The 22835-nt window shown below is 41.7% G+C and overlaps 4 protein-coding genes and 1 long non-coding RNA gene across 6 annotated transcripts; 1 reads left to right on the top strand and 4 right to left on the bottom strand.

Annotated features, from left to right (window-relative positions):
• Nucleotides 1-1748: 1748 nt before the first annotated feature.
• On the bottom strand, nucleotides 1749-5461 carry LOC138124454 (vanin-like protein 1). Its single transcript, XM_069039498.1, has 6 exons — nucleotides 5334-5461; nucleotides 5009-5122; nucleotides 4221-4456; nucleotides 3957-4171; nucleotides 3449-3905; nucleotides 1749-3393 (listed from the first exon to the last, which is right to left on the bottom strand). The coding sequence occupies exons 1-6, from the start codon at nucleotides 5382-5384 to the stop codon at nucleotides 2994-2996; spliced, it is 1473 nt and encodes a 490-aa protein (XP_068895599.1). The 5' UTR covers nucleotides 5385-5461; the 3' UTR covers nucleotides 1749-2993.
• A 3994-nt stretch (nucleotides 5462-9455) lies between these two features.
• LOC138124456 (vanin-like protein 2) lies at nucleotides 9456-11659 on the bottom strand. 2 transcript variants are annotated; one of them, XM_069039500.1, is made up of 7 exons: nucleotides 11533-11659; nucleotides 11361-11474; nucleotides 11084-11313; nucleotides 10823-11037; nucleotides 10276-10490; nucleotides 10027-10223; nucleotides 9456-9978 (listed from the first exon to the last, which is right to left on the bottom strand). In XM_069039500.1, the coding sequence occupies exons 1-7, from the start codon at nucleotides 11587-11589 to the stop codon at nucleotides 9636-9638; spliced, it is 1371 nt and encodes a 456-aa protein (XP_068895601.1). In that variant the 5' UTR covers nucleotides 11590-11659; the 3' UTR covers nucleotides 9456-9635. The 2 variants fall into 2 exon arrangements, with proteins under 2 accessions (XP_068895601.1, XP_068895602.1); XM_069039501.1 differs by having other exon boundaries at nucleotides 9855-9978; nucleotides 10110-10223.
• Nucleotides 11133-12090, top strand: LOC138124457 (uncharacterized). Its single transcript, XR_011157150.1, has 2 exons — nucleotides 11133-11275; nucleotides 11346-12090. It is a non-coding gene; the product is annotated as an uncharacterized lncRNA (long non-coding RNA).
• Nucleotides 12091-14686: 2596 nt separating this feature from the next.
• LOC138124455 (vanin-like protein 1) lies at nucleotides 14687-16581 on the bottom strand. Its single transcript, XM_069039499.1, has 7 exons — nucleotides 16416-16581; nucleotides 16244-16357; nucleotides 15955-16193; nucleotides 15691-15905; nucleotides 15427-15644; nucleotides 15172-15377; nucleotides 14687-15116 (listed from the first exon to the last, which is right to left on the bottom strand). The coding sequence occupies exons 1-7, from the start codon at nucleotides 16467-16469 to the stop codon at nucleotides 14729-14731; spliced, it is 1434 nt and encodes a 477-aa protein (XP_068895600.1). The 5' UTR covers nucleotides 16470-16581; the 3' UTR covers nucleotides 14687-14728.
• Nucleotides 16582-16735: 154 nt separating this feature from the next.
• LOC138124452 (DC-STAMP domain-containing protein 2-like) lies at nucleotides 16736-20955 on the bottom strand. Its single transcript, XM_069039496.1, has 8 exons — nucleotides 20509-20955; nucleotides 20124-20434; nucleotides 18863-19126; nucleotides 18597-18810; nucleotides 18395-18548; nucleotides 17765-18345; nucleotides 17497-17718; nucleotides 16736-17450 (listed from the first exon to the last, which is right to left on the bottom strand). Exons 1-8 carry the CDS (start codon nucleotides 20919-20921, stop codon nucleotides 17024-17026), a joined length of 2586 nt encoding a protein of 861 aa, XP_068895597.1. The 5' UTR covers nucleotides 20922-20955; the 3' UTR covers nucleotides 16736-17023.
• Between the last annotated feature and the right edge of the window lie 1880 nt (nucleotides 20956-22835).

Genomic DNA, 22835 nt, shown 5'->3' on the forward strand with positions numbered 1-22835 from the left:
TTTTGTGTTCTTCATCGGTGATCTCTACAACCTATTTTTTTGTTCGACACTGTCAGAATTTGAGAATTTTCTCCTGTGTGAATGAATTTTGATAAATGTCCAACTTGTCAAAACGAAACGTCAAGCTAATTTTACAGGTTTTAAACGATTTGAAGCCTTGAAGGGGCTCGTCGAACAAAAAAAACTTGTATTTTGCCCTACGGGCTTTCGGATTCCTGGTTACCTGGTTACAAACATAAAAATAACAATTTACTCTCCTCTTTACTCCTCTCGTTCTCTCCTCTTCCTTATTTTTTCATCCATCTCCCTGCCGTCTTCCCTCCATATTTCTCCCCATTCCCTTTCTCTCTCTCATTTCGCCGCATGTGTTCGATCTTCTCACTGTCCTCGCGTCACCTCCTGCACCTTCTCTCTCTCTTCTCCTTCCTTCCCATTCCTGTTCTCTCTCTCCTCGTCCCCACTTCTGCAACCCGCTATCATTTTCCTCTCTCACACACACTCTCCCCCCTCCCTATTGTACTTCGATTCTCTTATTCTCTCTCTTCTCTCTTACTTATCTGTGTCTTTATCCCTATACCTTTTTATTCACCTTCTCCTTGTACATTTTCTCGCCGGGTCGTCTTCTTATTCTCTCCTTCTTCTAGAAAATTTTCTTCAGTTTCTCCTGTCTCTCATCCCATCTAAAACAGTCCCCGTTTATCTGTATTTTCCTGTATCCTATTTTCACACTTTTTCCTCTATCTCTCTCTTCTCTGGCCAACTCTCTTAACTTCTTTTGTGTTTCCCTTTCTTCTTTTGTCAAATCGTCATCTATATACATCCTCTCACCTTTTTTTTCCTTTAACTCACTCTTACTTAGCATTATGTTCTTCTTCTGCTCCCAACTTTCTATTTTTGCCAGCATCATCTTATCTTTATTTATTTTAAATGCTTCCTTTCACCCCTATCTCCCTTTCTAACCATTCTTCCACCCCCCTTTCTATATTTCCACTTATTGCCCCTATTCCAGTTATTATAACATTATTCGTCCTCTCCTTCTTTTCTCTTTGTTCCATCTTTTCCTATATCATTTTCATCCTTTTCATCCAATCTGCCTTCTCCAATTGCCCTTTTTCTTCTCTTCCTCTCATCTCCTCTCTCACTGTCGCTAATTCTTTCCTTAGCTCCCCATTCTCCTCCAGACCCGAAAAAGGGTCGGCTTTCCACCCCCTTATAATTTCGCGACTTGCTGTCAACGGTATCGGAAGATTGGCTCGTTGGGTTCACGTCAAACAGGGAAGCTCGTGGATAATTAGTCCAGGATGTGTTAGGTTCCTTTTTCAGATCGTGGAGTTTTCTTTTTGCAGATTGTATCATTTCGTTAAGTTGTGCTAGATAAGAATTGTACATTTCTAGGTTTCATTCATTTTATCGTAATCTTGTCTTGTAACAACAATTTCACGTGACAGTCTGTAAATAAAAACCTTCTCCATCGAATTTGTTGTGTATCATTTCCCGTACTCCGGGCAGTTCTCACCATTTTTCAGCCTCAGTCGACGATACTCGTGGTTCGCATTTAAACCGAGTCGGAGCCCACGACCTGTTCGTTATACCCCTGAACATTCCGGATTTGTAACCGGTAACAGGGAGGCCCAGTTTCGGAGGGTAATTTATAACGTAACAATACATATACAGGGGTGTTCACGAGTAATAATGGGCCTAATAACGTCCCGAGGCAAGCAAATAAACATATTTCTCAAACGAGTAGATAACAATTGATTTCTTTATTTTTTAATGAATCAAAGGCTGCTTTTATTAAGACAATTTCCAGTTGTCGTTACGTGACAATAAAAATAACCTATAGTCGTTTTCAACGACATCCGTGCTGTCAGTGTCTTTTTTAATATGTTGGTATAGATTGTACACACAAATCCATAATCAATATTCAGAGTATAAGCAAATCCTAGTTAAAAAAATGTCAAACAAGAAATAGGTATATCATTTTAGTATCAATTACATTTTTATTTGAGTGGAATAAACATTTCCCAGAAGTACTAGGACAATCTTTACCGGTAAAAGCGCATATAAGAGATAATTTACGACCATTGGCCGCTTCTGCTGGTCAATGTACACATAAACGTGTAGATGTTCACATTGACCCTTTTTGCACACTTTTTTTAAACTTCTTTAAAAGTATTTGCTAGCTATAATAACGGGGTCATTAAAAATGTTTGTAACAACTAGTGGGCGTAGCGGCGCAAGTAAAGCATAGTGCACAGCCACCTACGATGGTAAAGGGTGTTCATTTAATATTTAATATAAAAGGTGTTCATCACCTATAGAAATCTTTTGTTTTGAAAAACGGATGTCGCAGCATTAAAATACGACATAACCTCACTAAAAAATAACAGCATGCCACGAATTATGATAAAAAAGTAACACAATTACAATTTACGCACAAATGAATAAATTTATTAAATGAGGTGCTGGAAATGTCTACCTTCTTCTTTTCGAAACAATTTGTGGCACGTTCCTGCTTTCCTACATAAGGTTCAGTCTGTTGCGTTGCGATAACTGACGCAGTGAAGTGTGGGGAGCATTTTGCATTATTTCTCTTGCAGTTTCATTCAATAACTGCACTAACTGCAGCAGTGCGTTTTAGCGGCTGACCTGTGGTTTTTCTTCGGTAAACGCCTCCAGTCTCACGAAACAACTTTACACCGTCAACAATGACATTGGGAAATTCGGCGATAAACTCTTCTAAGCAGTTTTGTACGGAGTAGATCCATGAACCATTCACTTTCAAACCATTGCGAAAATAACTTTCAATCAAAAACGTTTTCTGCTCTAACGTTAACAACACCAAACAGTAAACTTGTCTGAACGCAAATGTCAAAATTGACAGCTCTACTATAATTTTACTAACGGGAAGTTCAAACGACGACATGCCTTCACTGAAACAAAATATTTCCATTGGTAATGCTACCAGAATATTAAATGAACACCCGATACAATCATTTATAATGACCCCGTATAAAACAATTAGCAACACCTAGAATCACGAGAATGAAAACGGCGTAAAGGTTTCTCGCGGAACTCCGTCCGAGCAGACCGAAGACAAGAATGTTTTCTTGCGCCGCAGTAGTGGTCAACTGGACAAAGGTGCCATTGGTTCCGTTGTTGGTGTCACAATAACTAGTCTGCATTATAGGTTTGAGGTTGTAGTTGAGCGTCAGGGGCATGTAGAATGTCCCCTCTTCTTTCTGCAAATGTGCATTGACCGTGATTTTTGTGAACTTAGTTGTGGTGTTGATCCTCGCTCCACAACTGTAAGCCTCGTCGAACTCGCAAGCTAATAAACTGCAAACGCAGATGTGGACGTTGTAAGAATTCTGACCGTCGAAAGCCATCACTCTGGAAAGAAAATAGTGCGTTGATAAACTAGACAAGCTCGTCTGCACGGTCGTACTTGAAGTTGTCCCTAGAACTGATGTGGTTTTTTTCGACCGTGATGTTGAAAGTGCAACAGAACTGGTTGTGGCAGACCGTGGTGGAAAAATCTCCTTGATCCAGAGGGACCGACTGCAAAGTGTACTTCCAGGCGTCAAAGTCTTTCTTTGTGACGTAGTTGGTGATGTTCGTCGTACTCAAAGAACCGGGAAGTGCATACTTAGTCTTGGACGACCCAACGCCAGAAGAAGAACTAACATTTGTTGAGCAAACTGTCTTTTCCATTCTGTGACGACGAGCGGCCACATTACTGACAATGAGTTTACTGCTCGGACTACCGTCGATGTAGACGTTCATTTTGGTGCCGTCGCCCGAGTAAATTCCACTGCCCCCGTGGGCGTTCTTCGGCTTTCCGTAATTGGCGGCGAAGAGGTTGACACCATTGGCGCTGGCATAGCCGTGTTGGATACTCAAAGCTGCGATCGGCAAATATAAAAACAAAACAAACGACTGGAGTAGGTACTCACATGTGAAGAAAGGCATAGAGGAGTTCCATGCCGTGGGGAAGACCACAACAGTGACATTACTATTGTGCAACACTGTTCTCGAAGGGTTTTCGAAGAGGATATCGAAACCGGTGAAGATGCCGAAAGTCACACCCGAGTCGCTCTGGAAAGTGACTCTCTGGTCCTCATCTCCTGGAGTCAATTTGGGTTCATTAAAAAGATTTATCTTGCGGTATCTGCAACAAGTGATCAAGAGCTCCACTAACACACAATCGAAATACGTACTTTGCGATTATGGTGCCGTTTCTGGCGAACACCAGATTGGTGTTGTAGTACTTGGTGTCGTTGCTGTCGTCTTTGGCTTTCTCGAGAAGATTCACCACCAGGTACATCTGGCGCTCCGTCGCTATGGTGGAAAGTTCTGTGATGACTTTTTCGTCATCATGAATCTCGAGGGCGTAGTCTTCAGGATCGACGAGTGTCGTGAGGCCATACTCGGGGAAGACCAAGATGTCGACGGCCTAGAAAAAAAATTCTGAATTTGTCCAGATTTAGAATAACATTTCTCGGCGACTATTAAATAATGTATGCATTCCTGTTGGATATTAAATCAAAGAATAATGTCAATTCCGGACCCCGTGGATTCCAAACTGAAATCCACGGCCTGTCGGCCAATCACATCCATCATATTTTCGGAATCCACGGGCAGATCGCCGAATCGGATGCCCTTGTAAACAGTAAGTCGCGCGTCGCATAGCAACCGTTAAACAACGCACAATTTGAAGTGTCAAACATAGATAACAAATGATAACATAGAACATAATTATGTTCTATCTTATCTATGGTGTCAAATATAGCCTCTACTTACGAGTACAGTGGGGGCTATAGTGTCGTCAAAATGCGTCAAATATTTAATGGTGACATCTCGTGTTAAAAGTTTGCATGGTTTTTGTGGTACCTATAGTCGTGGAGAAAATATAGTGTTCTACTCGCGTAACACGTATAGCGGCTATTATTCGTATAATTGTCATTATTTATTATTATAAGCTTATTAAATAATGTACTATTCTCACTTGAGTTCTAGCCTTGTCGGCATAATATCGAAATTCCTCCAAATTTTTCAAAATCGTGTTTCTTGCAGTGTCAGAAGTCCGCGGATTGTACTCGATGACGCCAGCTTTGTAAGCCTGAAATTTATAAACTTTGTTGAAAAATTGAAACGATCACTTACATAGCGAAATAAACTGAAGAGTTTTGGGAGAAATAAACGCGGAAGTTTGTGATAAACTAATCAATTCTAGAGTCTAAGCTAATACCACTTATTGTGTGCTGCGAGTTTTGAAGAATGTTATATTCAAAGAACAGATAAGATGATAATTAATTGCGAGATCGACTTACAGATGCCACTATCAAGAAGAGAAGTAAAAGAATGGCACAACATTTAGTCATATTTTACTCAGGCGTCAACTGTTAGTGATAGTACTGATAACACAAGCGTGTATTATAATAAATATCACGAGTGTGATAATAAGCCCGGCGGAATTGAAAATGAAAATGCAACCCATAACATCAGACTCGGAATCTTGGCCAACATTTTTTAGACATTTCTAAAAAAAATGATGTGAACCAATCGTTAGTCTCATTAATAAATGACAATTATTAAAATCCACTTTGAAGTTTTTCTTGTAACATCAAAAAAGCAGGGAAATGGCATTATCTAGCATTATCGAGTCAAAAGTTGGGTTATCTTTTATAGGCATGTGGGCATGTATAGTGTTCCCATTTCTAATCTGGTTTTACTACCAGCCCTGTTGCCAGGGAGTTAAATACCCCGACAATAGGCAATTACCGCCATAAATCCTAGGACTGTAAAAGAAGGTCTGTTGTCTGACCAGGTTACAATATGTTCACTATTGCCAAAACCACAACCCCAGCCCCTAATAATTACAATTACAATTGCACTGCCATAAAACCAAATTATAAATGGGAAAACTATACTATGGGTTAGCAAAATAAACCGGTACAGTATGTTACTATAGAAACTCATTCAGTTTGGAAGTGTCTACACTCTACAAGTCTACAGTAACATACTGTACCAGTTTATCTTGCTAACCGATGGTACATACAGGGTATTTTTGTTCGAACTCAAGACTATAACTCAGGATTGGAACGATGGCTATGCGTGATTCTTTTTTTATTTTGTTCGTTATGGTTTTGGAGAAGAGTTCGGGAAAAAAAATTCGGGATAATTACAAAGGAGAGTCTTATCCCACTATACTATTTTTTTGTTCGATATGCTCCCGGGATGGAAATAACTCAATTGAATGTTTTCAAGTGAAAAGAAAATGTGGAAGATTTGGAGAAAAATGTGAAAAAATCAGCCTAAATTAAAATAAAATTACATTTGTTTTTACTTTTGTGTTGTTTCACGATCTATGCAACAAATATACTGTAACGAAGTTACTTAGGAAACGCTCCCGGTGGCGGAAAAATTCCGCTCTTTCTCCGAGCCGGGCCAGAAAATTAGCGCGGAGCCGACTACCTCAACCGCGTCCACCGAATCCGCCCCGGAACCCGTGCTTCTTCCGACCGACAATACCCGGACTCCGCGCTGAGCCGAGCTCCTCCACCGCCCCAGCCGCGAGTCAACGGCCGCGCGCAGCCATCGAGGCAATAAAAGGACCGCGCGGAGCCTGCAGAGCACATTCCGATTCCGATCCCAAGTGTGACCATCCACCTGACTCCTAGCACCAGCTCCGAACCGGCTCCCAATACAACCTCCGACTCCGCTTCCGACCCGTTCGCTCCCCTAGTGAGCGAACCAGGTCATCCCGCTCATCCCTTGTCTCCGGCCCGTTCGCTCCCCTAGTGAGCGAACCAGGCCTCCCCCAATCCCCCCCCCCCCGGATCCCGTCACACCCCCGCAACTCCGTCACACCCCGACCGGTTCTCTCGCTACGCCGCCAAGAGGAAGTTCCAGGGCCGACCGACGTAAGTACGAACACCCCCTTATCTTCCTTACCGCCGAGGACATCCCCCCCCCCCAGGTCACGGGCACCATCCCCGGAGGATCTCGCCTTCACCAGGTGGTCCCCATTGTACATAGTGTAAATAAAGGTTTTGCGACGACTGTTTGTTTGTTTCCTCCTTACCCCGCGCCCTGACAGCTGACCCCTGGACGCCGTCACTCCGCAGAGCTACCCCGGTCGTGTGGCGTCCCACCACAGCCGAAAAAAGGGACTGGCGCTCGAGGCATACCGCGACCGACCGGCGTCAAATCGCATCCCGTGACGTCACCACCGGAAGTGATCGTCACAATACCGTTGGTTGCAAAAAAAAACGGGAATTGAAAATTTTCCTAATGTAAATTTGGTTTTGTCCATTTGTCAGTAATTGTCTTCTTACCTATCAAATAACTTTTTCAAATGTCATTTAATTTTGACCATAATTCTAACCTTTCTCTCATAACAAGGATTCACGCTATGAAAAAATTGTAAAATTGGGTCAATTCCCGTTTTTTTGCAACCAACTGTAGTTGTTTTATTTCTATTCTAATTTATTTGGCTACGTTCACAAATGTCATTTGATAGCTGATTGTCAAATTGTGAATCAAACCAATCGGATTGAACATCGATCTGGCAATCGAAATCGAAATGTAAATAAAATAGCTTGAGATTCATTGTGATTTCAAATTTAATGGAAGAAATAAATAATTTGTTTGACATGAAATTCTGACTTAATTAAATTGTGACTTAAATTCTGGAACAAAACCGCATGGTTCCAACTCGATCACATTCCAGGCACATCATACATTTCCAGTATTTCAGCATTTTCAGCAGTGTAGAATACTGTCGATAGAATTAATCTCCGATGTAAAATTCCTTATTTTTTACTTTGTTTACACATTTCCAATAGCTTTTCACAAATTCACAAAACGATCACAAACAAATTTATTGAAATTTGGACAAGACAACGTCTGTCGGGTCAGCTGGTATTTAATAAAAGCCAGTTCACACATACGAGTATTTGTCAGTTAAATGTCAGTTGTGGCCAAGATTCCGTGTTCGCAATTGTACAGTGACGGCCACGGAATTTCGTACATCAATGTCATTTTAGTGGCAAAAGTTCTGAAATGGTCTTTAGTAATAGTAACCTCACTTTTAACATTTAACATGACTATCAATTTGTATTTGTCTCCATTTTTGCATAATGTAACTGATAGTACTTTTTGGAATACCAGTATTTCCGAAATACGCCCATAATATTGTTTTAACTTTATTAAAGTTAGAAATTTGACGAATTCTGACAATTTTGTCAGATTAGAAAACAAACTTCAAAATTCAATTCAAAACATTAGTCATAATGACAATAAAACATGAACTACAGTCGCGAGCAATAAATTTTGGTCGTCAAGGTCATTCTTTGACGCAGTCGAAAATGCTCCATTGTAAAACAGTCGTAAATGTCATAACCTTTCATCATGTTGTATGACATTAATTGTCATTTTGTTCTCATTTTTTTGACACTTTGTTGACATGGGCATAATCAGGCAGGGAATTTTTTTAAATTTGTGACAATCTAACCAAATTTTGAAATGACATTGACGACCAAAATTTATTGCTCGCGACAGTACATCGTCTGAAATGACAGTAATTTGATGTACGAAATTCCGTGTCCGCGATTGTACATTTCCAAAATTAACGTGGATAGATATTTATTTTTCGATTTTAAAAAACATGAAACATGGTTAGCTGTGCAGTTTCGTAAATTTTGACATAAACGTCATTACTTGGTTAAATGAAATGGTGAAAAAACGAAGAAAATGTCTATTGTCTGCATAAACGCGCAACGACAGAAGCATCTTTATTACGTTCGCCATAAATCAAAATCATGTCTGTTTTCTAATCGTTCGAATACATTTTAATCGTAGTATTTTAATTTTTTCGTAAATGTCAGTTGTGACAATAGTACATATATTACATTACGAGGCATGAAAGTGATACTTTGCAGACGAGGAGGCGTGTTGAAGAATACGAGGATGCGAAGCGTCCGAGTACTTCGTCAAGCCTCAGGGTCACGCATAGACACGTTCATGCTGCGTAATGTATTACATTTTTTCTAACATCGTTTTTTAAAAATTTAAAAATAAAATTCTATCGTATCAAGTCGGACACAGTCACCTAGGTAACGATAACCATTATAGTAAAATGACTATCTATTTGCAAAGTAAAAATGCCTCGGCAGGCAAAAATCGCAAAACTGACTAGGCTTGAAAAGTGACACTTTCCAGATCCAACTGCGTCTTGAAATGGCCCACTTTCTTGACGATTTCAGGAAAATAAAATTATTGGAAGCATAATTTCATTTTAAAATAGTACGATGTTTAAAACAGTCACGTTCACTTTGAAAATGTATTGTGGGTTGCATTTTCAGTTCCGCCGGGTTCATTATTACACGTGAAATACCTGTATATCACGTTTCCATATCGGAAAACTAGGCAGACGAAGATACTTCAAACAATTTTAATTCAAAAAATGTATCCTTTATTTTAAAAAAGTTGCTAGGACCTAGAGAACACCACTTGGTGACTTGATGCGTCCATCTTTAAGATTTTTTACAACATAACCAAACTGGTATTATATTTATTTCGAAACGATTGTATAATTGATGGAAGCGAAAAACTAAGGAAGAACTATTGGCCTATTCGCCAATGACCGAATTAGTTCGGCCAAAAAGACCAAAAACCAAAATGTTTTGTTGCGGTTCGGTCGTGCTCAACTCGATGGAGCCATTCGCTCTTTTGTTGTCGCAAAATAGAGATTTTGTGATCGGAAGGAGGTCATAGGTAAGGGTGAGGGGTGTGTAGAACGTCGTGTTGTCTTTCTCGAAATTCCCGTAGACGGCCATCTTGTTGAACTTAGTGCCGGTGGTGACTCTCGCCCCACAACTCTCGTCGGAGTCATCTCGACAAGCCACCAAACTGCAAACGCGAATGTGAGCCGTGGATCTGTCGAATGGAACAACACCGTCAAACGCCATCACTCTAAAAACGACAAAATGGAAACAAAGCAAATTTAATCCCACGTTTTACTTGAAAATATCAGAAGGAGTGACCCGTTGAGTGTCGACGCTCAAGTCAAAAGTACAACAGAACTTGCGGTCACAGATCCTCACCGATTGATTTTTCTGGGCGAGATTGACACGTCGAAACTTGTACCTCGAAGCTTCGAAGTTTCGTAGAGTCACGTAGTTGCTGATGTTGGACTCTTGGGACAAATGTTGCGCCACCTGAAATAGCACTGGTCAAAATCGGACCAAGAAATCGGAGAAAATGTGTTACGGCAGAGATACAAGTTGTATTTTGTTTATTTTTCTGGTTTGGCACGTTCTGGATGACTAGTTTGCTTCCGGATTTTGCGTCTAGGTAGATTTTGGCAGTTTTGTCACCAGGTAGGTATATTCCGCTCCCCCCGTGCGTCTCTGGAGGTACTCCGTAGTTGGCGGCCAAAAGGTTGACTCCGGTGGAGACGGCATAGCCGTGTTGGACCGTCAGCGCTAAAATACGTTAAGAAACTTGTTGAACTGAACTGTTGAAATACAAGTTAGCTCTGGAGTTCCCCAAAAATCCATTCTTGTCATTAAAAATAAAAATATTTGATTCAATTTGCTTTTAGTGATTTTTTAACTCTGCAACACTTGACAGCCTTGCACCGAACCCAACCTAACTTTCCATTTTCCCCTAGATCAAAACTCTCCAGTGTTGTCACATGTCGTGCGGTATTTTTGGATCTGTGATAAGTGAACAGGTATTACATTATAGACGCTTTGATCATTTTTTGAACAATTTCTTGACGAGCTCATTGTAATAAATTTCAAAATTGTCTTACACGCATAGAAGGGCGTAGTAGAGAACCACGAAGTTGGATATACCACATCTCTGACTGCGCCATTTGCCAGCACAGTCCTCGACGGATTCCAGTAGAGGATGTCGAAACAAGTAAACAATCCAAAATTGACACCGAAATCGGTCACAAAAGTGACAGTCTGATTGGCCAATCCTGGAGCGAGTTTGGGCTCGTTGAACAAATTGATCTTGCGGTACCTTCAAGAACTGTTAAACCAGCTCCGCGGTACAACTAGACACTTACTTTGCGATCACCGACCCCGTCCTGTCAAACACCAAATTCGTGTTGTAGTAAATCTCTTGTTCGCCGACCTTCTCCAAAAGATTGACCACGACGTACATGTGGTGGTCTCTCGCCAGACGCCGAAGCTTCTTGATGACGACGTTCTCGTTGATGATCTCGACGGCGTAGTCTTCCGGGTCCACGACAAGTGTGGTGAGTCCATACTCGGGAAAGACCAAAATGTCGACTTGCTACAAATAATTGTTTTTAATTTTGTCCAAAGCTACGCTAGTTTCACCTGAGCTGCAGCCTTTTCGGCGAACTTTCTGTATTCCTCCAGGTTTTTCAAAATTGTGTTCTGGGCCGTGTCGGCAACGGTTGGTTGATATTCAAGGACGGCTGCTTTGTATGCCTAAAATGATCATCAGTGGCAACAAAACAATTTTAAAGTCCGATTGAAGACATCCTACCGACACTGCTTTTTGAAGAGAGAACAAAACAGCAACCAGTAGTGTACTCCATTTCATGATGGTGTTGTAGTGTGGAGTGTTTTCTTCAACACAAAATAAAAGACTGTTTTGTACGCGGTCATCTCTGATTCACTGCAACTTTTCCACAACAAATTGTTTAATCTTCAAGGTCATGGGGGTTTACCATTTAATCTATTTATATGCCATATTTGTACGATAACCAATAATAATTTTTTTGTTATTTCTCAACATGTGAAAGGCGATTTGTATTTTTTGTTGTACAGTTAGAGACACGGAATTTCGGGCATCACTGTCAATATACTGTCAAAAAATGTAAAATTACTATGTAAATTATTAACCTCGATGACTGATATGCGAATGACGTGAATAGAAAATAAATTTCAAAAATTAACTTTTGAATGTCACGTTGACAATAAAGAGTGATTTACATCGTAATTTTTTGAAGTGACAGTAAAATGATGCCCGAAATTCCGTGTCCCTAACTGTACTTATTGTACCTATTATGTCAAAGAAGAAATAAAAGCATTTTAATTTGAATTGTTTTTTTTTATCTATAAACATCAACGTAATCCTGTTTAGTATGTGCAGGTCTCAACACTGAGCGCCGACCCTTGTGAAACACCACCATTTGTGGCAGGATTTGTGATTTCTGTGAAGTTGGCAACACATAAGTTTTATGTTGGGAACCTGACTTTCAAATTTAAATACGTTAAACCAAAAGTCAAATACAATAAAGTTATCATTATTACGCTTTATTTTTAGAAATTTATTTATTAGCTTAATTGTTATTACTCAGCAAAATACACTCATCGTGAGGACTTATTTATGAAGTGTAGATCGTCAGTTATTGTCATAGATAATATAATAATATACGGGGTGATCAAGAAGGACTGTTTAAGTTGGTAATGCTGAATTTTATTTTTAAACGGTACAACTGGCGTAACTTCCGGTTGTTGACTGCTTCACACTGACAATCGCATCAATGACAAGTCAAATTTGACATTTCAAATTAAATTAAACATGCTGGTGAATCGTTCGAGAGAAGAGTTAATTTATGTTTAGAGCAAAATGGGGAGCACTTCGAGAATTTCTTTTAGTTAATTTTTAAATTATTATTCCGAATTCCAACTTTGATTTCTTTTTACCGTTAATTTTTACTCTCATAACCCACCATTTTGTCGTTATTAATGTTACGTCAGATATTTGTCAAATAAACCCACAAAACCCATCCGGTTGCAGTGTTGTAAATAGCCGAATAAAAAAATGTTCTTAATTGTATTGCCAACTTAAACAGTCCTTCTTGATCACCCGGTATTATTATATAGAATGCAAACTTCAGGAAATTTGTTTGAAATAAAACAAGAGCGCCCTCTGCATTTTTGGGGCTAAGTATTAAAAAAAAAAAAACAATAAAAATGGATTTTATTATTCAGCGTCTTTTAGCGTTTAGTTTTCTATAGATGGATTTTGGCAAAAGGATTTCTATCAACAAATTCTGATTCGATCTCTGAAAGGGTTCGGAAAGCAGTGCCGAAAGAAGTTTTTATTAACACATTTAAAAACTGGACAATTATATTTTGACATTTTTTTACTGTCACAATTTAAAGAAAAAACCACGGCCTCCTAGAGACTCATTTTGAAATATATTATCAGTATGATTTTCCAAAATCTACAACGGATTTTGCGTTCTATATGTTCTATGTTATCAATAGCAATTATCAAAAACATTTTTCGAATGCGACTGGCCGGGATAAGAGACGAGTGTCTTACGTACAGTCGCGAGAATTAAATTTTGATCGTCAAGGTCATTCTTTGACGCAATCGAAAATGTTCCATTGTAAAACAGTCGTAACTATCATAACCTATCATCATGTTGTATGACATTAGTTGTCATTTTTTTCTCATTTTTTTTTACACTTTGTTGACATGCGCATAATCAGGCAGGGAAATTTTTTAAATTTGTGACAATCTAACCAAATTTTGAAATGACATTGACGACCAAAATTTATTGCTCGCGACAGTATTTGGGAGGCCGTGAAAAAATGGTACGTATTCATAGAAACCTGTGCTAGAAACATTACAACCGACATCTTTATATTTGAGGCTAAGCTCTTAAAACCAAAAACTTTCGCATTCATTGACTTTGCATTCTATATACGATAGTACAGGGTGTTTATAAATGTCTGTGATCGCGGTTTGCCATGAAATTAGATTCATACAAATGGTAACCAGTACTATAATAAATTTGAGGTTAAGTGTAATCTGACAACAGATGTCAGTGCAAAATGTCAATGCCAGCAATGTTTTACCCTTTTACCAATAAAGTGATAGCTGTAGTATAAGTGGTAGGTAAACGTGAAATAGACTTATCCATTTCAGGCAGATTTGATTTCAGTCAAGTCTGCCTTAAGCCAGGTTGAAAAAGAATGAAGGTTAGAGGAGGAACCATCTCTAAAAAAAACCAGGATTCATCTGGTCCGGATGATAGCACCCTAGAAGAGCTTAGGGTTACCAGATGAACATACGAATGGTCAGAAAAGCAAACGAGAGCAGAGGAGCAGATCAGTGGATTTAGACTGAAGTGCCAATCTCCGCAAAAAAATGTTTGGATTATCTTCAATTCTTTCGCGGATATCTTCCACAATGTCTTGAGCAACTGGTGGCCTACCTGAAGACTTGCTTTTTACGACGCTCCCAGTTTCCTGAATGCGTTCTAAAGTTTGTCTGATTTTCTGACGTAGACAATGATCGTTACAATGGTAATCTGGAAATCTGATGCGGAATTGATCGAGACAAGGTTCGACAGAGTATGCCCAGACACCATCGTTATCTGTACCGTTCCTAAAATAAGCCTCTAAAATGAATTTATTTTGTTCGAATTCGATCTTTCACAATCTGTCTACTTGACGTGCATTGCTAGTCAAGTTCACGATTTTGTAGAGAATTAGCTTTTTTCAAAGGCAACGTGATAACAGACATTTATAAACACGCTGTATTTTATTTTCTCTATGGTCATTGCAAATCTGTGGCGCCCTCGTGCGGTGATTTTTTATCATTATCAAAAGAGGGAATTTGGAGATATCTCCCCATGAAAAAGCTTCATTCGTTTTTTTACAAACTGTATACTTTAACATTTTTACAAATATGAAACTAGTAACTTACAACGATTACGCAGCTAAAAGAGAAAACATTTAACAACACCTAGAACGACGAGGAAAAAGACGGCGTAAAGGTTTCCCGCGGAACTCCTTCCGAGCAGACCGAAGACAAGAACGTTTTCTTGCGCCCCAGTAGTGGTCATCTGGACGAAAGTACCATTGGTCGCGTTGTTGGTGTCACAATAAACAGTCTGCGCTATAGTTTTGAGGTTGTAGTTCAGTGTGAGAGGCATGTAGAATGTTCCCTCTTCCTTCTGCAAGTTTCCTTTGACCGTGATCTTTGTGAACTTGGTGGTGGTGTTGACCCTGGCTCCACAACTGTCATCCTTGTCGGACTCGCAAGCTAATAAAGTGCAAACACGGATGTGGATGTTGTTTGAATTCTGACCGTCGAAAGCCATCACTCTGGAAAGAAAATAGTGCGTTGGTAAACTCGACAAGCTCGTCTGTACGGTCGTACTTGAAATGGTCCGAAGAGCTGACGGTGTCTTTGTTGAACATGATGTCGAAAGTGCAACAGAACTTGTTGTCGCAGACCGTGTCGGAAAAATTTCCTGCCTCCAGATCCACCGACATCAAAGTGTACTTCGAGGTTTCAAAGTCTTTCTTTGTGACGTAGTTGGTGATGTTCGTGTTGCCCGAAGTTCCAGGAAGTCCATACGGAGCCTGCAACGACATAATTTGAAAGTGTTCCAGCGCCAAAAGAAGAACTAACAATAGTTGGACAAATTGTCTTTTCCACTCTGCGACTTCGGAGGGTCACGTTACTGATTACGAGTTTACTGCTCGGACTGCCGTCGATGTAACTGTCGGCGATGGTACCGTCCGCCAAATAAATTCCACTGCCCCCGTGACTGTTCTTCGGCTCTCCGTAGTTGGCGGCCAAGAGGTTAACACCATTGGCGATGGCGTAGCCGTGTTGGATACTCAAAGCTGCAAGCGATAAATGTAACAATGGAGAGACTGATGGAGTACCCACATGTGAAGAACGGCATGATGGAGATCCACGCGCTGGGGTAGACCACATCAGTGACGTCATTATTCTCGAGCACAGTGCTTGCGGGGTTGTCAAAGACGATGTCGAAACAGGTGAAGATGGCGAAAGTCACACCGAAATCGGTTTTGAAAGTGACCCTCTGGTTGGGATCTCCGGGAGTCAAATTGGGTTCGTCGAAGAGGTTTATCTTGCGGTATCTGCAAGAAGTGGTCAAGAACTCCACCCAGAGACAATCGAAATACGAACTTTGCGATTATGGAGCCGTTTCTGGCGAACACCAGATTGGTGTTGTAGTACTTGATGTTGTTGCTGGCGTCTTTGGCTTTCTCGAGAAGATTCACCACCAGGTACATCTGTCGCTCTGTAGCCATAGTGATCAACTCTTTGATGACCTTCTCCTCAGGGCTAATCTCGACGGCGTACTCCGTGGGGTCCGTGACAATTTTCGTGAGTCCATATTCAGGAAAGACAATTATGTCCGCGGACTAGAAGTACTTTCGTTACGAATTGTCAACCACCAAGCGCACAACTTTACCTGTTGCCTGGCAGAATCGGTGTATTGCCTGTACTGTTCCAAGTTGGTGACGATCGTGCTCTTGGGCGTGTCGGCGGTCGTAGGGTAGTACTCGAGTACTGCAGCTTTGTAGCTCTGCAACAGATTGCCAGAGGAGGTTTTCGCGATCTCGTGCAAGCGTTGAGGAACTTACCACCACCGCCGTAAACGCGCAAAACAAGGCGACCAGGAATACGAAGCGCTCCATTTTGACTGTGATACACTGGAAAGGAGCCTCGACACAATTGCACACGTAGGTACCAACCGCGAGATAAGATATCGAATGGTGAAACAGTGCAAGTGTCGGGGACAGATATCCGCAGATAAGAGGAAACCGAAAATCGAGACCTGTACACCGGTGCCCCTCCCTCCAAAAAATTAACCAATTGTTGACACTTGAAGCTTTGGGGGCCAAGGTCTATTAAACACGTCCACACATCCTGTGGAGTCATGCTTTTTTATGATCTCTAATTGATCTGTAATGCAAAGTGATTTAGTGGGTGGTTACACCACAGCAGTTCAATTGGTGACAAGTCGGTCCATTTCTACAGATATTTGTACACAGCAAATATTTGCGCACACGTTTATTTGTACAAATTAAAAGCTACAAAGTTTTTATCAGTTGAATGGCTTAATTCTAAATACTCCAGAACAATTTTCGGGCGAAATGGTTCACAAAATCAACATTTGCACAAAATCATCCGAGAAACAGTATCTCGAGTGTTTTGTTTTTCTCCTGACCCCACCCTATGACTGCCGACTCTACGAGGGGGCCCCGTCCTTATCTCCCCTCTTGCGCGACTTCCTCCCTTTTGGCACCAACGGCCTCGAGTCCTCGTCAAAGCTCGCCTCGTCGTCGGTCTCTGTCTCCTGCGCGAAGACGTTCGTCATGGTCCTGGACTTCTTCAGGGCCAGAGCTCCTTGACTCAGGTTGTCCATGCTGACCGCGTCGCGACGCGGTTGCCTCTCCACGTCTCTGAAAGAGGTGGGGGCCAACTCGATTTCGTCGACGGGTCCCGTTCTCCTTTCGTACTGGTAGCTGAAGGAGTGTTGACTGGAGTCGCTGCTGTTGCCAGAATCTCGTTCCTCCTTGAAGAGGAGTCGGCCCTCTTCGACGCTCCCGCTGTCGCGGGAGTCGCCCCGCGAGGGTCTCCTCGACGGGGGCAAATCGTCGTCGTCGTCGGACCCTCTAGAAACAAATCCAGTTCTACTGACGAGACTCTGTGGTCGAGTACCTTTCCTCGCTGATGTCGGACATGTCGCCGTATTCTATGGGCGACAGACAGACCGTGCAGAGATTCTCCAAGTCGTCGAAGCACTGCTGGCAGTAGACTCCGGGACAGGACGGAGTGGCGCACCGGATCGGCTTGATCTGGTCCGACTCCCGGAAGACCTCTCCGCAGACCATGCACGCCTCCTGCTTGTCCGACCCCAAACACAGCCGAAACAGTTTGCAACTGGAAAGAAAGCAATCACGAGAGCCTCGACAGTACTCTTCGGTACTTGAGCTTGGCCCTGAGGTACTCCTTCAAGGTGATCTTCGTGATTCCCTTTTGTCCCAGAACGGTGCGCCTCAGCTGTCTCCGCGCAAACTTCAAGAAGCTCAGTCTGGACCTCATGATGTGGTTGTAGAGCCAGATGGCGCGTTGCTTGGCGCGGACCGGGTGGTAGTAGCACATGATCCAGTGTCTGAGGCGCAGCCCGTAGGGTTCCAACAGGGCGAGGAACCAGCACAAGATCAAGAGCGTACCGATTTGGACGTAGCGGTCGTAATCGGGAGGGATCGGATTGGGGAGGCACGGTACCGTGTCGATCTCCAGCTCGGTACCCAAGGGTCGGAAGGCTTTGACGATGCTCTTGAGGAGGTCGGCCAGGAGACCTTCGCCTTCTATTCGCACGGTGGGCATGTTGGGGGCTGTGACCTTCGACTGGAACCGGCCGTGGTACCGGATCAAGTTCAGCACCCAGTAGAGGGCGTAGTCGACGAGCATGTGCGAGCACAGTTTCAAGGTGGCGGTGGCTAGGACCACGGCGCTCTGCGCCAGCTTGCGCTTCTCGGTCTTGACCAGGCGACAAGAACTAATCTGGAAATCGCCGCTGGATCACAGCATCAAGGGATTGAGACGGGATTACGGTGATGTAGAGCTTGCGCTCGCGGTGGTTCAAAGGCAGCACCGTCTCGCGCCCCAGCTTGGCCCTCTGCAGGTCGATCTCTCGGAAGTCTCGAGTGACGTATTTGTTGTCGAAGCGCTCGCTAGTCAAAAACTTGAATCTGTAGTGGATGACTCTGCAAGGAACAAGCAGTCACTTTGAGAAGCGCTTGCGTCATGCGTACTTGACAATCAAAAACACGAAGAAAAAACTGGTGAGGAAGCTGACGAAGTCGAAGAACATCGCGAGCGCCTGCGTCCTGTCCTTGATCTCGTCGACTATCCCGGTCGCCACCTCCGAATAGGATTTGGAGGCGTTGGTGTGGAAGTGGAACGAGTGGGAGAACTTTATGCGGACGTAGAACATGGTCCTGACGTGTCGGATGAAACTTTTCACCTCTGAACAATTAATTCGATTAGGGAGCGACACAGTTTCGCCGTTTGTCGATACTTCTGACCACCACTCCGATTATGGAGTTGCTGATGAAGTCGACCAGCATGCACACGTAGTCGAAGATCTTCACTATGTAGCAGACGGACTGGATGAGGTAGACGATCGAACAGAGCCAGTTGAACCAAGGACCCAGCTTCGCGTTGCAGTCCTGGATGGCGCTGTCGAAGACGCGAGTGCAGCGCTGGAACGGAGTGCCCAGCTCTTTGTTGCAGATGTTGAGGATCTTGCCGAGGAACTGGAAGGCGGCTTTGATCACCTTCACTGAAAACAGTTCTCATTTTGCGGACTCGACTAAACCAAAGTAGACGAAGGAAAAGATTCTCAAGGAGAAAATGAAACATTACGGAGAAATTACTCTTAGGAATGAATGACGAATGATAACGTTTCTGGAAATGGTGTATCAGCTTTGGACCATCTGAGAATATCAGATTTGAGAGGAAAATCCATTTTGAAGTGTTGTTTCAACAATAAATTTGTGACTCAAGAGGTGTAGATTTTGTGTGGAAAGCCGATAAAGAAATTCTTAATAGATTGATAATCGTTTTATCAGAAACCGTCCTTTCTAAACAAAAAAACAAGAGTCTTTCTCTTTATTTTGGTTTGATAAAAAATTGTGATGCCCCAAATATCGAAAAATAAATTTGACATTTGACAGCGTGCACCACGCACACCACTTACGGCCTCCTAGATATGATATAATTTATAATATAAGCAATAACCATAGATGATATTACGATAGACTTTTATTCTATCCGGCCGTGCGTATTCGTAGTTCAAAGCATTATTTTTGTTTTCTATGGTGCGCTGTGGCACGGTGCATGGTTGGTTGCCTACTCACATTAATTTTTTTAATAAACACATTGTTTTGCCATCCATGCAATTAGAAAACAAGAACAATGGAAACTAGACACTGTAAAATTTAATAAAAGAGGTACTGCAACGATTAACAAGGGTTTCATTGCTTGATTTGAGAATAAATAAGTATGCAACCAATATTACACATTTTTGTGCTTTCAAAAGAGGGAGATAAATTAATGTGATTTCAAAATCACAAAGATTTTGCTGCCGCAGGGCCGGATTAGAAAGAGACTTGTCTAGGAGGTCGTGACACCACTTAACCTAACTTTTTATTTTCCCACCGATCAAAATTGTGCAGCGTTGCCACGTGTATTTTCGAGGCAAATTTTGGTGACGGTGTATTTTTGACATTTGAAGATATTCTAGTTCTAGTAGCAGCACTAGTGCTGGCTCTACTCACGTATGGCCATGATGACCCTTTTTATTTTCAAGAGTATCTCTTTGATCTTCTTGACGATGGCTTTTATGGTCTTGACCACGTTCTTGATGGCGTCCCTGATGGCGTAGAAGGGCTTCTTGATGACCTCGATGATCTGCCTGACGGCGGATTTGAGCTGTTCCTGTCCGCAAGCCAGCGACTCGCTCAGCACGCCCATGTTGTTGAGGGTGTTCTTGGCGGGCCCCGTGATGGCCAGGATGAAGGCGTAGGCGAGGAGCGCCTGCCGCCCCCTCTTGGAGAAAAACTGTGGCAGCGTCAGGAACACAATGCACCTAACAAAAGCCGAGACAGATGAGCGACGGTCTCATTGTGGCCGCTAATTGCGCAATTAGCATTCAAATTGGACCTGATGTAGCGGCTGAAGGCGAGCCCCAGGATGAGGACGCTCCCGGAGACCGAGCACATCATCGTCGCCGTCGACAGCTTGAAGTTGAGCTGCACCACGAAGAACATGAAGAACACGTAGGTCAAGAAGAAGCCGCCGACGAAGCCGAGCACGCTCTTGGCGATGTAGTTCTCGAAGGAGCCGTCGCGCCGCAGCCGGTAGAAAAACCGCCGGCACCGGCTGTTTTCGGGAAGCGAACAGCAGCGTCTCACCCGGAGGCGGCAGTCGAGGCAGCAGTGGCGGCACCGCTGGCCCAAAGTCAGGCGGGGCTCCTCGTCGTGGAGGAGTTTGACGGCGTCGGACTTTTCCTTGGCGAGGTCCGACCGGAAGCCGCGGATGCGCAAGGCTTTGCAGAAGACCCGAAGATGAGCCATCTGACAGCGAACTGTCACGTAGGGTTGCCACGAGAACCGCAATTATACCGACGGAGCGTGTCGCGTCAAAACAAACAAATTAAAATGTGGGCTAAAAATGGAAGTACCTAAAACTTTTATTTTGCGAATAATAAATAATAAAAATACATTGTTTCTTGCGTCACTAGCGTCTGGTGGTCAAGTTTTAATTCTGCACGAGGCACTAAATATGAAAATGTGGGAAAAGTAAAGCAATAAATGTTGTTTCATTATCTTCTTCAGCTGTAGTCTTGTCAACGTTTTGCTTCACTGCTCGGTCCCCTCACGTCGCAGAGTGATAATACTTAGCCCGTGTCGCTCCTGAAGAACCAAGTTATCTAACACTGAAAGAATTTTGGAAATCGGTCCAGTCGTTCTCTAGTTTATCCGGAACATGCAAACATAAGCGAGATAAATTGTGTATGTTAACGTAAATATAGATCAGGTTTTTATTTGGTCGTGTTTATTCTAAAATTAGAATTTTTCTGTAGTAATACCACGAGAGCTTAAAATTAATCGTTAAAAACTCGAAGCTCGAGTGGTATTTAATTGGATTATTTTGTGCATACAATAGTACAAAGAATTCGAAATGAATGTGTCGCCTTTTATCGGTGTGATCGATTGAACGATAAAAAACACGATTGGTTGAGCAGAAACGGTGTTATCAAAATGTTATCGGGTGATAATGATACAAAAACTTGTTTACGGGAAAATTTTCGCTTTTCGACAAAACCCTGTTGCCTAGAAATTTGTCACTATGAAATTGCAAGATCAGAGGTAGAAGATTATTTAGGGAAACAAAAAGTTCGAGTGGAATTCGATTAGATCATTTTATGATTCTTCACTAAAAAAGACAAAATTTTAGTTTTATTTTGTACTTGTTACAAACGACTATAGAATCATTCAGGTTCCTCAATAAGGACTCAGTTATTTTTTACTAAAAGGAAAGGTATTCTTCTGCAGTTTAATCAACTGAGTAAATAATGAAAACAAAAATGATAACTGTCAAAATCATTTTAATGCAAAGCTCAATGTGTAAATCATTTTCATTGAGACAGTTAACAATGTTGTTGTTGTTATTATTGTTATCTACTATTTATTGCAACGCGATTGTTGAATAAATATTCAAATAAAACAATTTCTGGATAAAAAAAAAGAATATTTTATTCAAAAAATAGAAATTACACCAAAACGGCTGGAAATAGACATGAAATAGACATACATAATGTTAATAAAAGTGTCCTTAAAATTAAATTTTACATTTATATTTAGCGTCAGAAATGGTATCGGGCCTTCAAATAAATATATATTTTCGACATTTTTTTATTATCAACTTTGAAAAATTGTAGTAGGCGTATGAAACATTAAAAAAATGTCACTAATGTCGCAAAAGATCGGCCAAACCTTTAGAAATTCAATGAAAAAAAAAACATTGTCTTTTTCCAATGGTTCAGGAGTTATACATTTTTTAATGAAGCCCTGCAACTCCGCTTTTTTGCGAAAAAGACAGGTCAAAAACGATGACAGATAAGTGTTGACAAGAGGACGTTCTGAACTCAAAATTTGAGGTAGAATCCAAATATGAAATCAAAATGGGGCGTTTCTACAAAAAAAAAACCAAAGATGGCGTCGATTTCCGGTCTTTCTGGAAGTGTCGCCATTTTGAAAATATTTGATTTGAACTTGGAGCAGTCGATTTTACTTTTAGTCGGCTACCAATTTTCACATTATGTAATACCATTTTGGGAAATCAGGAAGTTTCTACATGCTACGTGAATCACCCAATAGAAATTGGCATTACAAATTTTGTTTCTATTTTTGATCAGATAAAGCAGTACAACACGTTTTATTTGATCTTCCTTGATCAAACATTTTTTAGAAAATCGAATCACTATT

The sequence above is a fragment of the Tenebrio molitor genome, chromosome 2 (genome assembly GCF_963966145.1).
Source record: "Tenebrio molitor chromosome 2, icTenMoli1.1, whole genome shotgun sequence".
Classification (NCBI taxonomy): Eukaryota; Metazoa; Arthropoda; class Insecta; order Coleoptera; family Tenebrionidae; genus Tenebrio; species Tenebrio molitor.